This window comes from Callospermophilus lateralis, chromosome 5 (genome assembly GCF_048772815.1).
Source record: "Callospermophilus lateralis isolate mCalLat2 chromosome 5, mCalLat2.hap1, whole genome shotgun sequence".
Classification (NCBI taxonomy): domain Eukaryota; kingdom Metazoa; phylum Chordata; class Mammalia; order Rodentia; family Sciuridae; genus Callospermophilus; species Callospermophilus lateralis.
Window position 1 is genome coordinate 157,312,381 of NC_135309.1, and position 16,396 is coordinate 157,328,776.

At 39.8% G+C, this 16,396-nt stretch overlaps 1 protein-coding gene across 1 annotated transcript; it reads right to left on the bottom strand.

Annotated features, from left to right (window-relative positions):
• Window positions 1–2,115: 2,115 nt before the first annotated feature.
• Window positions 2,116–16,154, bottom strand: Cct5 (chaperonin containing TCP1 subunit 5). Its single transcript, XM_076857477.2, has 11 exons — window positions 15,976–16,154; window positions 11,650–11,710; window positions 11,003–11,167; window positions 9,109–9,307; window positions 7,360–7,552; window positions 7,129–7,278; window positions 5,697–5,816; window positions 4,887–5,072; window positions 4,297–4,434; window positions 3,668–3,848; window positions 2,116–2,535 (listed from the first exon to the last, which is right to left on the bottom strand). The coding sequence occupies exons 1-11, from the start codon at window positions 16,078–16,080 to the stop codon at window positions 2,408–2,410; spliced, it is 1,626 nt and encodes a 541-aa protein (XP_076713592.1). The 5' UTR covers window positions 16,081–16,154; the 3' UTR covers window positions 2,116–2,407.
• Between the last annotated feature and the right edge of the window lie 242 nt (window positions 16,155–16,396).

A 16,396-nucleotide genomic window follows, 5' to 3' on the forward strand; every position in this document is an offset into this window, starting at 1 on the left:
GTTGGGTTGTTTTCTAATTTGGTCTTGGGTCTCTTTCATGGAAGTGGCAATAAACTCTACCTAGCTCCAGAGGTCTTGGTCACAGATGTTTTCAGTGTGCCTTTCACAGGACACTTTTTTTGGGGGGTGGGGTGGGGTGGGAACGGGGTTTTCCTGTTGCCCAGGCTGGCCTTGAACTCCTGGGCTCAAGTGATCATCCTGTCTCAGCCTGCAGTAGTAGGGACTACAGATAGGTTCCTGTGCCCTTGCTGGATGACCTCATGCATACCTGTCTGACCTGTGTTCTCGGGCTCTCACCATGACAGTGTCCTGCTGCTTACTACTGGGATGGTGTTCCTCTAGGAAGGAGAGTGCTGAATCGGAGGGCAGTTAGGTTCAGTCAGTAGATGGCAGAGGCAATGAACTGTTCAACAAAGCACTGGATAGCAGAAGCAGCATTACCAACAGATCCTGGAAACAGGGGTAGCATGCCTCGCAGAGCCGAAGGCAGTGGGGAGCCGTCCAGGACATGCATGCCCAGCCACCAGTACAGATCACAAGAGCCAGTGAGGAGCCTGTGGGCTGAAGCTTTCAGGGGGTTCCAGTGTTACCCAAGCAGCTTCTCACAGGGAATTCTAACTGGTGGATTTAGAGCAAACAGGCTTGAGTTGTGTGGGGTCGAATTTTGACAGCTTACTGGCAGATGTGCACAGTTCACATGGGTGTAGGAGTCAGTGAGGTGAGTCACATAGGTTTCTAGCTATCCCATAGGGCGCTGGTCACCAGGAGGTGGTTGTGTGAGATATAAGTCCAGAATGACCACAGAGGAACCAGGGGATGAAGAACTAGAAATTGTCAAAAGCAACTCAGCCTGGCTTCTGGCCTATTATTGAATCTACCGGAGCAGATGTGGAGACAATATAAAAGCCTGTTTTACATCTTACCAAATGGGAATGAGAAAACATCTTACATTAGGTTGAGCATTAAAGTCAGAGCACAGGCTGTTTGCAGACACTTGGTTACAGGGTGCTTAGGACACCTTTCTCATTCATCCAGTCTCTCAGGACTTGAGATGTGCTGGTTTGTTAATACCTGTCAAGGTACCTGGTGAGTATGTGGGCAGGTAGTTGAATCTCCATGATTAGTATACAAAAATTTGACTGCTAGGCAGGTCTGATTTGATTTGCATTCCAGTGTGTACCCAGAATGTGTGGTACAAATTTTAATAATGCTTTCAATATCCATAACTGCAGTTCTATACACCAAACTTATGAATGCTAACATTATTCCTAAGTCCACAGAATATTTAGCCAAGTACTCAAAGTCCTTAATAGAGAGAACATGAACACCCAATAGCTAGTGTCTGGGCTCACAAAACTGAATGTTACTTAGGCCATTTAGGAATCCAGTTTAATTCTATGGGATTTAATTCAGCATATTCTCTCCCACTGGTGGCATATAAGTAAAATCTTAGCATAATGACTCTGTGAACAGAAGCCTTTTAGAAAACATAGAGAACCAAATACAAGTAGGAACAAAATAGGGGATAAGATGGGAACTTTAAACAGACTGCCTTTCCTATTTGCAATGAGATGCAGCAGAACACCAACTCACCTGAGATGTGAACAGCAAAGAGCCGAGACAACCCAGGTGAAATTCTCAGATCAAGGCCTATGGCTGTTTTTACAAAGTAGAATTAACACCAGTCTATTATACCTGGCAACTGCAAGGCCCACTAGAGCCAAAGAGTCCTAATCTCAATTAATTTTGCTCTTTTAAGAAGAAAACAATTGGATCTGAACTGTCTTCTAAGCCTCTGCTGGTGGTACAACTGCCCACACTGGTTCTGATTTTGCATGCTGGAGTGTGACCAGGACCCAAATCAAGCAAAGGGGACAACACAAGCATTAAATCCTTTACCACTGGTCTTATCAGCACCACCATGAAAAAGTACCCACTTGTGCTACTGTAACCCAGTTAATAGGACTTTAGATGCTGGAATACTCATCTATGAGAAATCAGATTAAGCCCACACTCGTCTTAATGCTGTAATGTATCCCAAGAACCAATGCAATGTTTAAACTCGTTGAAATAGTTTCTACAGCTTCTTTGGGGGAAAAAATATACTCAAACCCCTTCAATTAAGGCAGCTTTTAATTAATGGTACACTAAATGTTTCTTGAAGCAAGATTATGTTTAAAGAGATCTCTTTAAAGAATACAAAAGCATGTGAGACAGTATCCCTACAATTACACAGCTCTGAACAAGTGAAACCATGGTTACCAAACAACTATTTTTATTATAGCATCTACAGTATCTGAAAAAGGGAAGTAATAATAAATAACTGTAGCTGCATCACAAGACACCCATTTATTTAATCACAGTAGTAAATCTTGCTACTACATTTTATTCTGAACTTTTAAAATTTTTATTCTTCAGATTCTCCAGGCTTACGGATGTCATCAATCTTCAAAATCATTCTAACCATCTGTGTTGCAAGAGATATCTGTTGCTTTTTGCCAATCAAGGTTTCTATGACATGTTGTTGTTGCATATCTGAAAAATAAAGTAAATCAATTACCCCAAAACAGCACACATAGCCAATCAATAAGCAGCTTATATTTATGAAATCACAGTGAAACATAAATACAGCTGGTGTGGTGCCGTACATTTGTAGTCTCAGCTAGTTCGAGGCTGAAATAGGAGGATCCCCTGATTTCAAGAGTTTGAGGCCTAGTGGGCTGTACACAGTGAGACCTCATCTCAAAATCAAACTCAACCAAATGGAACAAAACAAGAACAAAAAAATTCAAATCAAACTGTGGTGCCCAAGTGGTCATTAATCTCAGTTAATTTTCAGATGAATTTCATTACTCCCAAGGACATTCTGGAATTTGAATCTGGTTAACAGTTGCAAGGGGACAGGATTCTCAGTAACTTACTGAAAAGAAATCATCAGCAACACTGCATCCTACAAAGCATCCACAACCCAACTTAGTACAACTTGAAGGTATCTGAAATGTTTCCTAGAAATGTTTAATATTAATACACACAGCCCTTCAAGTTAAAAACATTAAATACTTGTCTGCCAAGGAGTTATTGTTACTAAAATCCCTGGCATGTTGAGCCTGAAAAACAGAAATATACCTACACTTCTATGTAAAAACTGTCACATTATGTGGTTGGGACTGATTGCAAGAATCTAGTTATGGCCTGATCAGTACAAAAATCATGAGACCAATGATGCAACAAGCTAAAGTTCTCCACCTGTTCAACAGCAAGAGAAGTTCCTGTGCACTGGTTTACAAAACATTCACTTGTCTAAGGGCATATAACCACACAGTAAGCTATGAACTAAAAGTCCAGTTCAGAGCTGTTTTATGACATCCAGAACTCACTGATAAGACATTTGTGTTAAAAAGGAAGGCAATTGTTTTTTAAAAGCAGAGATTAAGATATGCCATCCTTAGAAATTCCATATCATATCTTACGGTTGCTGTAATGAGTTTCACGTTGCTAGGGCTAACCAACTCTTACAGTTTGAAACATTCTAAAATTCAGGACTAACAGCCAAAGCATGTTTAAGTGTTTAAAGAGATGATATATCTCATAGTATACATTATATACTGAACAGTAACATTATTATTCAACTTAAAGCTCCACACAAAGAATCATGACAGTTCCTCACCATTTGTACCCCTGTGCAAACAGTCAATTCCAAGAGCAGGGTTCTTCTCCTTTACTTGTTTAGCTCGGACTTCAGTCATGGTCTGGATGGGATTCATGCCACTGTTTTCAGAAAGGGCCATGGGGATGACCTCCAATGCATCTGCAAAAGCTCTCATGGCATACTGCTCCAAGGTCGGGCACTGGAGGGCACAAGGGTATAGTAAGTGCATTTGGGAAAAACCAGACCTAACCAACACCATCCAGAAGTAATCTGCAAACAATTATATTATTATATACTTTGAAAAGACTACTTTTAAAGAGTTGAATAAGTTGCCTTGATTTTTTTTCACTGACTAGAATAGAAGGTTTTACAGAATAAGAATGAAGATTTTATAAAACACATGTCCGAGAAATGTTTTTACAACGAAGCAGTTCTCACTGCTTTATTTTTAAGTTAGAAATACTTATTTGTAATGATCGAAAATGGCCAAGTAATGCTAGTGTTATGGTGATGTGAGTTGGAGCTTGTAAGTAAGTCATGCGAATGAACTAAGGTTAAACAACCATGAAGCTCACGATGCTTCTGTTCTACAGCCTTACTCTTACGCATACCACAAACCTCTAGTTTAAATCTTTTGTGTCTTTTACCTTATCTGCTTCTTGGCTAACTGCCAAAGCACAAGATATTTCAGCAGCACCTCCTCCATACACGACACGGTTATCACGGATGAGGTTCCGGATGACACACAAAGCATCATGGAGAGACCGTTTTGCTTCTTCAATGATCTAGGGAAATGTTCTGTGTCAATTAACGGGATCAAGGTCTATTCATTTAGAGCCAAATATCTAGTTTTGCTTAAGAGTTTGCTGGGTACTGAAATATGTCTTAACAGTTCCTTATTAGAGCCATCCAAGTTAAAAACACATGGTGAGGGTATATTACCATATTCAGATACTCTTTTATGAGGTAAAACATATTGATTCGTATTTATCACAACATGCTAAAAATTTATTCTTGAAAAACAGAGATTGTTAATGGTTATTTATATAGGTTTCTTGTTCCCACCAAAGGGACAGCAAAAAGGCCTTTGTACCTTGTTAACACTGTCTTTAGTAATTTTTCACCACTGTAACTGAGCATAATGATTAATGGTAATGGTATTACAGTTGGGAAAAAAAAAAGGCAAAAAAGCCAAACCATGTATCAGGAAATCCAGGACAAACAACCTGACTCTTACCATCTTATTTCCTCCTCTAATGAAGATGGTTACGGCTCTGGAATTCTTACACTGCTCAATAACCAGCATTTTGTCTTTAGTTGTGCCAAACGAGATCTCCTGTACCAGACCAGCGAAGCCCAACTTCTCAACTGTGAGTTCTGAGAATCGAGGGACAATCCGTCCTCCTGTTGCAATGGCAATCAGCTAATTGGGGTGCACCAGGGAGGCAAAGACAACACAGGTCAATGTTGGCAAACTGGAGCAAAAAAGAGCTAAATGTAATCTAGAACCATCTTCTTCAGTAAAATTGCTGCACCTCTCTGGACAAATAACTTCAAGTTCAATGCAAAATGCCTTGCTAGAATGAACAGGTTCTGAAGACCTGGGATTCTTGGTCTGGTTCTGCTGCTACGTGGCTGTAACAACCCAGGCAGGGTTCCTGTCTTTCCTCTGGGAATGTGGAGGAAAGGGAGGGCCACAGAGGCAGTGCACATCTGCTGTCCACAACAGTGCTTGGGACAGCTGTTGGTATCAGGCTAACACAGAAAGGGATGAGCCCAGTCCTCCTGCCTCGGAAAGTCAATGAGAAGCAAGTGAAATAACCAGGGAAAAGCATTTCAATATGGCATGAAACACAAGAAATACACAGCACCATTATCCAATCAAAAAGGATTCTAGCACTTTCCTTTCCCCCAGCTCATTCTCTTCTAATTGGTGGATCCTTGGCATAATGTGGTTATTTAAAGAACTCCTACCAAAACAGCCTCTAAATACATTGCAAGCTCAACCCCTATGTACAGGGAAAGCTCTTGGCATGGGATTTCCTACCTCAATTTCAGGTCCTCCTACCCAGCGAACCGCAGGCAGGTTATTCTGAAGAAGTAAATGATTTGCTTCATCATCAAAGCCCCACTGGCAAATGGCTAGGTTAGCACCAGTTTCTTTAATCTAGAAAAAGAAATACCAGTTATACAAATAAAAAGTAGGTATTACAAAGCCAAAAACAACAAGTAACACAGAAAACTAATAAGGAACTACATGAATATGTCACTACAAACATCTATAGTAATCACCTCATTTTTCATACTATGCTGTGAAACCACAATCTATAATTTATGCTGCATCCCACTGTTAAGAGTGAAGCAAAACAAGACTTGCCAAAAGACCAATATTAACCTCTCCCAAAGGTTAACAGCTCTACCCTGGCATAAATACCCATGAAGTGGTTTCATTTGTGTACCTGGACAAGACCCAAATGTTACAACACACACTCATCTATATTCTTTGCTTGTCTCATTTGAGTGGACAATCCTGAGGATCAACATAAAATTTAGGGGCCCCAAAAGGCAATTCTGCTCTAGAAACCATGTAAATAAACACCTGAGTACCTTTTCTCAAGAAGGAAAGGACACAACAAACCATTCCTCCAGGGTCCCATTTTTACCAAAGCCTCTCAGACCACCCACCACTTCTTGGTTATCCATCTCTTTCACCTCCCTCTGTGGAAGTTGGGTCATCAAGAGTAGACTACATATGCAATGTTTCTGTCACATCTGCTGCAAACAGACTTCTGTTCCTTAACAACCACACTGCCCTGCATTCCTCCTTAAGAGGAGGCTACTTTTGCTTAAGATGTGCTCAAAATGGGAAAAGAGTCCCTTTTGCTTCTCATAGTAGCCTATGATGTTCCTCTTAGGTCACTCTCATTCTTTAACATTTTAGTCTCTAGCCCTAACACCATTCTATACATCTTAGAAGCCTGCAAATGACCAAATAATCTATTTTGCTTTTTGTCTTTTCCAGCGCACCTCATCCAGCATTCCCCTGGCCACCCTGGAGTTTATCAATTATCAGGGACCAGGGGAAAACATTAAGATATGTACAAACTCATACTGGCTTGACTGAGCAACTTTCATCTAAAAATTACATCAAATGTTCCAGGAGAGAAAATAGCATAATCAAAAGTACAGCTCTAGGTAATGGTGCTTATTCTTCAAAGCACACTAACCATTTCATTTTATGTCTTTCTTTATGACATTTGGCTTTTTTCTGTGTTTATTATTTTTATGAAGTAAAACTGAACAAATACTATGTTATACATTATTTGTAGCCACATAATGGAGTTAAGGTAATTGATAATTACCTTGATTATATCAAAGGATAATTCAGGTCAATTCCACATGTATTTTATTAACCATACTTAATTAATTCCATCCTTTGAGAGTTTAAATTTCATAACAGTTTATAAACTAAGACTTACTTGTTGAATCATCTCTTCAAACTTCTCCTTTTCATATTTTTGAAGGGCTTTAAAATCTTCCACAGAGGTTACATCCAGCTTGTGCTTTGTCTTTGGTTTAGGTGGTTCAAATGGACATGTGAGAATTGCAATTTTAGCATTTTCCACTTTCTATGGGGAAAAATAAAAACATTTAAATTGGCAGATTTAAGAGTTAAAACATGGTGTAAAGCTTTAAAAGCAATGACTTACTTTTGGCATCTGGGGATGACTGAAATCCTTGTCCACGATCACACCCTTAATAAGTTTGGTATCCTCCAGCCTCCCACCCACTTTGCCTTCTACTTTGATGAGCTCAAAGTCAACATCTCTCCGATCCATATCTGCCACGGTGAGGACAGCATTCACAGCAATCTCAGCCATTTGTCGATGACAGCTGTTAACACTGAAGAAAACATAACAGAACTTTTTCACAATGATTTCAAAACTTATGTTGTTTAGAGTTTTCTAGAAAGGAATGACATCATAATCTCATTTCCAGTCCGGGGCAGGTTCTCAGCCTGGGATTCATAGACTCCAAAGGGGACCATAAAGTTGCATGGGGGAAAAATGTGCATCTTTATTTTCACTAAAATTTACTATTTCCTTCCACTACGAATGTACATAAAAGACCACTGTAGTATGGCACTGAGACTTTTCAAAGAGTGCACTACTTTTAAAAAAAATGTATGGGTACTTTAGAAGTTCAAAGTAAAATGGGAAAGATAAATCACCCAGGAAAAGTAATAATCTTATCTCTGAGAGTCGTGGCACCTACTGAGAAGTGAAAAGCCTAGATGGGGCAGTCTACTTTTATGAGAATTCCCTCTACAGCATCAGTTACAGATGGGGGATGTCATCTTTTTGAAAGCTATGAAATACTTAAAGACTGGTCAATAAACTTAAGAGTCTAGAAAAAATCACAAAGGAAATTCAATACTTCAAAGTTTCTGAAATCCAAGTCATAAGAGAACCATGAAACTGAAAATGTTAGTTCCTAAGTAGGTAACTTACAATATTCTACTTTATATTTGGCTACCATCAGTCCATTTAAGCATTTGTAGTAAAAAACCATACATACTTGAGTTATAAACAGAACTTTCAAACAGAACAAGTTCAACTTATAAAGCAACAATTAAGTAAGGTTTATATAGTTCAGGTCACACAACTATCTTCCTTTCATGAGAAAATCATACTAGGCCATGGAGGGGGCCACCCAAGGCAGCCAGCACCTTGTCAAGAAGCTATTCTCAGCTGCCAGGATGTCTTCCCTGGAGAGAAGGCAGCAGACAGTGGCTGCATTTCCCCTGACCCCTCTGTGCTGAGACCACTTCCTTTTTGCTTAAACTACCACACATACAGAAAATTGGAACATATTGTTTTCTCACATATTAAAGTATAGCCACCTCTTGCATTGTTATGAGTTAAATAAGAAGTGTAATAAAGGACCTTACACTAGATTTTTATGCTACATTATGGCAATCAACCACGTTTCTGTTATTGTTCAAAAAACTGTGTTTGTGCTTACAATACTTAGCAGTAAGCCTGTCAAATAGAAGGCATTATGCAAACACCTGGTGAGTCAATTTCACGACTGATCCTCCTTACTAAATTAAAACTCTGGACCAGTAAATTTGCTTGCTTGCTAAATGAAAACTAGAAACTCCTTTTCTCCAGTTTCCTAACAAAGAAATGATAAAAGTGTTATGTAAGACCCTTTTAGGTTGATTTCAAATCAGCCTATCCTGCTAAATTAAAGGACTATATATTTCACAAACATTGTCAAAATTTAGCAACTGAACTGGGAAATTTAGCTTCTAATTACAACACAAGATGCCTATGTCTATATCCACACTAAATAAAAGCAAAACTAAACAGAAAACTTTATCAAATCAGTAACAAACTGGCCATCATACTGTTGTCTTTAGAAACAGGGAAACATTCTACCAACATAACACGCACACTTTGGAGCCCAGAGTGGTTTTTGCAGTCTGAATCAGTGGTTCAGGGTTCTTTATGTCAACGAGGACACGATCACTGATCTTGTCCAGGTGCTCAATAGCAATGCGGGCAGCCTGCTCGTAGCCGTCAGCAATCCTGATGGGGTGAATGCCTCGGTCTAGCAACTGCTCGGCTTCTTCCAGCAACGCACCAGCCAGGACTGCAAATAGGACAGTGACAGTCAAACTGGGAAAACGTTAAAACTTTTAGTATAGTAAAATTAATAAAAATTAGATGATATTATCAAAGATAGTCCCAGAATTAAGGTGGGTATGATCTTAGAAGATGGGCTATTTTTGAAAGGGAGGCCTTGTTTTGGTCCTAGCAAAGTTATAGCATGCATGTCTCTCCTTACAGAGCAATGTTCAATCCTCAGTGATGTGAAGAATGCAAATAAAGAACAAAATGCAAGAACATTTTTATTTTCATAAGGAGATAACACTTTTATGTTTCCTGGACCAGGGGATTTCTATTCAGTAAAATTATCCTGGTGTTAAGAGGATTTACAAATCTGTTAATTATTTATTCTCTCCCTTCACCAATCCTCTCATCCTCTACATTTGGGTTGTTTTGTTGATCCTAAATCTGCTGATCTCCAAGGACGCCGAGCCATGTCAGCACATAATGGCATCCAACAGATGTGTTGAATTAATACTTGTTGAATTAAAATTAGTTGCAGAAAAAGCAACCTGAAAGATTTTTAATCTCTTCAATCTTTTCCAACTCTTTAAAAAACTATAAATGTCTAAACTGTCAGGGGAAAAACAAATGCAAGAACAGTAAAGTGAACACCTGTTCACTTAACATTTTGATATGCAAGTCCTTCTGTCCAAGTCCTTGAAAATCAGTTGCAGAAATCATGATGCCACAATTCTATATTTTAGCATCTGGCCAAGAATCAAGACATTTTCCTATAAAACTCCAATGTAACCATCAAGAAACTTAATCCTGCAGGCGTGGTAGTGGTTCACGCCTATATCCCAGAGGCTACAAGGGTGAGGCAGGAGGACAGAGAGTTCAAAGCCCGCTACAACAACTCAGCGAGACCCTGTCTCTAAATAAAAATATTAAAAAAAGGCTGGGGATGTGGCTCAGTGCTTAAGCACCCCTGGGTTCAATCCCCAGTATAAAACAACAAAAAATACACAAGCAAACAAAAATAACACCACAGAGAGCTGGACGCCTGTAATCCCAGCAGCTTTGGAATGAGGCAGGAGTTCAAAGCCAGCCTCAGCAATGGCCAGGTACTAAGCAACTAGGCAAGACTCTCCGAAACACAACAGGACTGGGGATGTGGTTCAGTGGTTGAGTGCCCCCTAGTTGAATCCAGGAAGCAAAGCAAAGCAAAACAACAAAACACGAATCCTGACACAATACTATTATGTATTATATGATCTATAATTAAATTCCCCCGCTTGTCCTAAATATCCTTTACACCTTAAAAAAAAAAAAAAAAAAAAAAAAAAAAAAAAAAAAAGCCAGCCACAATAAAGAACCACACACTACAGCTGGCTGTTCTTTCACATTCTTGAGCGCCCTTCTACCCTCTTTCTGTTCTTTTGTGACACTCAGTTTTTTTTCGTTGTCAATGGATCTCGTTTTATTTATTTATATGTGGTGCTGAGGACTGAATCCAGGGCCTCATGCATACCAGGCAAACACTCTACCACTGAGCCACAACTCCAGCCCACAGTGATGCTAAATTTTAAAAAGCATGGGACACTTGTGGCATGCTCAGCTTAGATTCCACTGTTTGCCCATGACTTGATCCAGAGCAAGTATTTTCAGTAGGCATGTTAGCCCTGTATTGATTTCAAACCTCTTAGATGAGAAAGGATAAGCTATCTTTTCTTACCAACCACTCCTGTGGTTCCATCTCCAATTTCATCATCCTGGGATTTGGATAGTTCAACCATCAACTTGGCAATCTGATGATCAACATCCATCATACTTAAAATGGTGGCCCCATCATTAGTTACAGTCACATCGCCATCCTTATCTACCATCATCTTATCCAGTCCTAGAAAGAAAATAATGCTTAGAAGGCCTCTTTTTTTTGGAGATGGGGGAACCCAATACCAACTCAGAGCTCTTTTTATTTATACAACTTATTAGAAAACAAATAACTCAACATACATAAAAATACTGTATGAAGACATTTTTAGACTGGCTAACCTAAAGTAACATCACACCAAAAAACAGATCTAAGTGGCTAAAACCAGAGAAATAGAAAAAAAATTATGGACCACCACTAAATATATGAATTTCAAAAGATAACAGATATAATTTGGAAAATGCTAAGAAGTGATAATAAGTGAAAAATCAAATGTGATGTAAAACTGCACACACAATTAACAGAACCATGTTTAAGAAATCTGGAATACACTAAAACATTTGGGCTGTGTAAAGGTATGAGACACTGTACTACAGTTTTCTGAAGATATTACATTGACTTTCATTTAAAACTTTTGCTAACAAATACAGATTTGTTAAGACTCTTACCATTTGGTCCAAGAGATGTTCTCATTGTATTTGCTACAGCCTTTGCAGCCATTATATGGGACTAAATAAAACAAAAAAGATACCCAGTTACAAACCATTTCAATAATTAGAAGCAGAGGTGATGATTTCCAAAAACACCCGTCTCTGCCTGTCTTCTGGCAGCTTCTACGTTTAGGAGGCTATTGACAGGTCTAATACTAAGTGTGTTAACAATCATGATTACTGGCTTTAGTAGGCAAAGAAAGTAGAAACAGAATTTGACTGCTTTCTGTTATCCCATTTAACCCTCGACATGTCAATGAGTCAATTCTCTCACCAGCCAAGGCCTGGAGTCCAACTACAAACATGCAACATATTTAACTTTCATACTGTGGTCTACTGTGAAAATATTCCTGTGGATTCTACATATAATATATAACCCAAACAGAGGAGTTACCCTTGTCTGTCAAAGGTTTTAAGAAAGATAATTCAAAGAAAAAAAGTTCTGAATAGTGGTTAAGGACTTGGTAATAGTGATTCTGTGGAGGCACATAATTGGGTAGGCTGCTCTATTTTAACCTGTTTAAACTTTCTTCTTCCTTATCCTTCCAGTCTGTTTCTGGAGAGAAAAATATAAACCTTAAGGCACCATGGTTCAGTTACATTGTCGACTAAACAGGATTTTGGTGGCTGAACTAAGAACTTAGCCTGCTTTGTTTTAGGTTATGCACCTTTAGAATACAATTCCTTCCTAAGCCAACTACCCTGCATTTTTAAGGCAAATTATAATACAACCAAAGAATTTCAACAAAATACTAATTAACTTTAAGGCTTTAAATAACAAGGGAAAAAGAGTTTGTAACCTTTACCCATGAAAATGTTATGGCTAATGACATTTCCTTTATTCTTTCCCGTTTTGGTTCTCTCTTTTAAGTCAACTAGATGTTATATGAGATCAGAGGATTCAAGGTACACACCCTCAAACTGAAGAGCCTCAAAGTGTGCAGAATCAGAGCTTCTAAATTCTTAAGATTTAATGTTACTGGTTTAAATAAGCCTTAGGTTTTTGTTTCTACATTTTAGGAAAATAAATAACATGCCTTGCTGTAACATCTGGACAGGTTTATTAATTTGCAGAGAAATCCTTGGAACTCAGAGGTGTTAGTTACAGCAAACAATCTTCCCAGCTGACTCCCACCCCTCTGCAAATGAAACTTATGCCAATGACATGAGAACCCTAGGATAACCAAAGCTTGTAAATATCGCTCCCTAGCCCTACACTTAATTAGGCTCACATTTCCTCCAAAGGTTGTTTCCTTTCTTTTTTTGTTTTCTTGCTTTAACAACCTCAGATTCAAAGCTCCCTACAGAATTTCAAAGTCTCATATCGTCTTCTAGCCCTTAGTTCATTCCATACCCAACTAAATTAATTTTCCCAAAACAGCTACTTAATACTTCCAAAACTTTAAATAACTTCCAGTGCCTCAACATGCAAGTTAAGTTTCCGTTTGTTCTTCAAAGCCCTTCACAATCTGAAACTCAACTTCCTTCTGTGAAATAATCTCTGCTTGTTCTCTAAAACATTTTCAATCTCTAAGGTGTCCATGCATAGAAAGCCCTCCTCCCATCAAAATCCCCGCTACTCTTTAAAGCAGTTCAAATGCACGTTCAGTAAAACCTTTTCCGTCAACCTGGCATGTTACAAAAGATATAAAGTTCATTCAGTCTGTGAAAACACTGGAAACCCTTAAAATACATTTTGAAAAGTATGTCTTTATAGAGAAATTTTAAAAAGATAACCACCATAGGGAAGAGGTTCTTAACTGGGAGCAGTTTTATCTCCCAGGATACACCTGACAATATCTGAATATGTTTTAGGCCATCAAAATTGGAGAGGGGGCTGGATATAGTGGTGCACAACTGTTATCATAGCTACTAAGACAAGAGGCAGGAGTTTTGCAAGTTCAAGGCTAGACTGGGCAACTTGGTGAGATCCTGTCTCAAAAAACGAGGGCTTAAACCAAGAACAGAGCAGGGAGGAAGAGCAGGAGGAAAAGATTAACATTAAGCAGAGTCATGAAGTGGGAGGGAAAGGGAGAGAAAAGGGAAATTGCTTGGAAATGGAAGGAGACCCTCATTGTTATACAAAATTACATATAAGAGTTTGTGAGGGGAATGGGAAAAAAATAAGGAGAGAAATGAATTACAGTAGATGGGGTAGAGAGAAAAGATGGGAGGGGAGGGGAGGGGGGATAGTAGAGGATAGGAAAGGTAGCAGAATACAACAGTTACTATTATGGTATTATGTAAAAATGTGGATGTGTAACCGATGTGATTCTGCAATCTTTGTAATGTTTTGAATAACCAATAAAAAAATAAAATTAAAAAAAAGACAAATACTTTTGGTGGGCAATACAGGTTGAATACACATGGAAGTACTTTTTCAAATGGGAATGAAAGCCATCAGATTCACAGATTTGGGTATTGATCTGTCAGAAGCATCGATTAGGTGAATGCTTAATTTGGATCTGATTACTAAAGTAATGATTGCTCATTAGAAAAATTTGGAAGAAACAAAAGAAAGCCATTCAATAGCCTACCATTAAAAATAAGCACCATTGGGCTGGGGTTGTGGCTCGGTGGTAGAGTACTTGCCTAGAATACACGAGGCCCTGGGTTTGAGCCTCAGTACCACATAAATGTAAAATAAGGATACTGTGTCCATCTAAAACTTAAGAATAAATATTTTTTAAAAAAATAAGCACCATTAACATCTTATACATGTTCCTGTAGTAAATGTAATATGCCACTTTTTTTGCAAATTCTCTCCAGTGAATAAACATGTATGTATGAGCATGGAAAAAAAAAAAAAAAAAAAAAAGAGGGCTTAGTGGTATAGTGTTTGCCTAGCATGTGTGCAAGGCCCTGGGTTCAAACCTCAGTACTGCAATAACAGAAACAAGCCCAGCTGCCCCCAACAAAATCTGGATAGGCAATGTTACTGCCATGTAGTGAGTTGAGATCAGGCAAACTGCTAGGTCTCCCTACACAGTGTAGGGCTCCACACCAAAGAATGACCTACACCCAAATGTCAACAATAACGGGGAGAAAGTGGTGCTCTTTAGTAGCTATGTACATGGGCAATTTCTCTGGTCCTAAATCTCCAGTTCTGTAAAACAGTACCTATCCCATAGGGTGAAGACTACACAAAAAACTCCATATAGTTAGCACAAAATGGTTGATACAAAATAATCTGTACCTTTAATTGTACTGTTAAATTTATGGTGAGTTGGATGTTACTTTATCTGCAATTTCCTTTAGGTGAAAAATGGAACTGAATATGTAATATGAGTACCTTAAAATTTTTTTTTTTTAAGAAAGAAAATAAATTCTGAATACCCAGCATGGATCAAGCACTGAGGCTTCAGTAACACTATTTCAATACCTGTCAAGTCCTCAGGCAGTAATTAGCCAGGCTGGGAAACCAGTCCAGAGAGGCTGTGTAACTTAAGTTCAACAGTCAGAACTGTATTATTCAAACGACAAGACATATGTGAACCTGGTGCCATGCTTTACCCACATAAAACGCCTAAAGGGCCCCACCCCAAAATGTCCCTTCCTATTCATTTTCTCTGCTACCATCTGTATTTAGATGATCCTTTCTAACTTGGATTCTTGCCCTGATTTCCTTAAAACTTCTTTGTTCTTCCTTATTCTGTTCAGTCTATCTCAAAACGTTGCCTTCTACGGTGTATCATCCAATCCCTGATCAAATGCCATGCCGTTATCAAATGTTTGCAGGGCTCCCTTCTAATCACACACCATCCTGAATTATAGTTATCTGTCCATTTTTCGCTCTTCCAAGTTTCCACGACGCCGCACACATAAAAGCACTCAAAAGTGAAATAAGGCGACTAAACATTTACGAATGACAAAGAAAACGAGCTTGTTTCTTTCGGGCTGTTGCGGGTAGAACAGCTGAGAGCTGGACACACAGCCTTAACCAGACGGGTAGCCCCGCCCAGCAGTCCAGCGAGCTCTGGGGGCTGCAGAGCCGGCCGAAAAGCGGTTCTGCTCCCCGCGCGGGCTGACCTGGGGCCGCTGCCCAGCTCCGGGGGCGCTGGCGGCCTGCCCCAGCCCCCACGAAGGCAACGGCGTTGTCGGGCAGCCTTTCCCGAGAGCAGGAAGCGGGATGCGCGGCCGGGGCCGAGAACGGCTTCCTGAAGAAGAGGGTCTCCACTTTCCCGGCCGGCACATGGCACCACCGCGCCTAAGCCTGCGCAGGCGCAGAGCCACAGCTCCGACCGCTCTCCCTTATCACACCGCATGAATGTCCCGAGCCGTTACCTTGAGGGCCTCAAGTCCCATAAGCCGAGACTTGCGGTCCTGATCCTTGATGATGAGGAAGGGGCGCCCATATTCATCGAATGCGAGGGTCCCCACAGACGCCATGATACAGCCACAGGAATCACTTTCCCACTGCCGATGGAGACCGCTCCGGAACTGAGAACGCGCCTTCCTCTCGCGGGAGGGCTCAACAGCTCGCGCATGCGTAGAGCGGCTGCTGGAGATTTATTTTTCAACCGAGACTAGTTTTACGCCAGACAGTAACTTCTGGAATCAGTGGCCTTTGGAAACTTCTATCATCCAGGAAAGTTGAGGGGGGGCAGTGCGAAGACACTGACGGGGACTTTTAGAAACACGAGCCAAGGGTAGGCAAAATTTAGTCACTTCTTTAAAGATTTACGTTATAGAGTTTCCGAGCGGT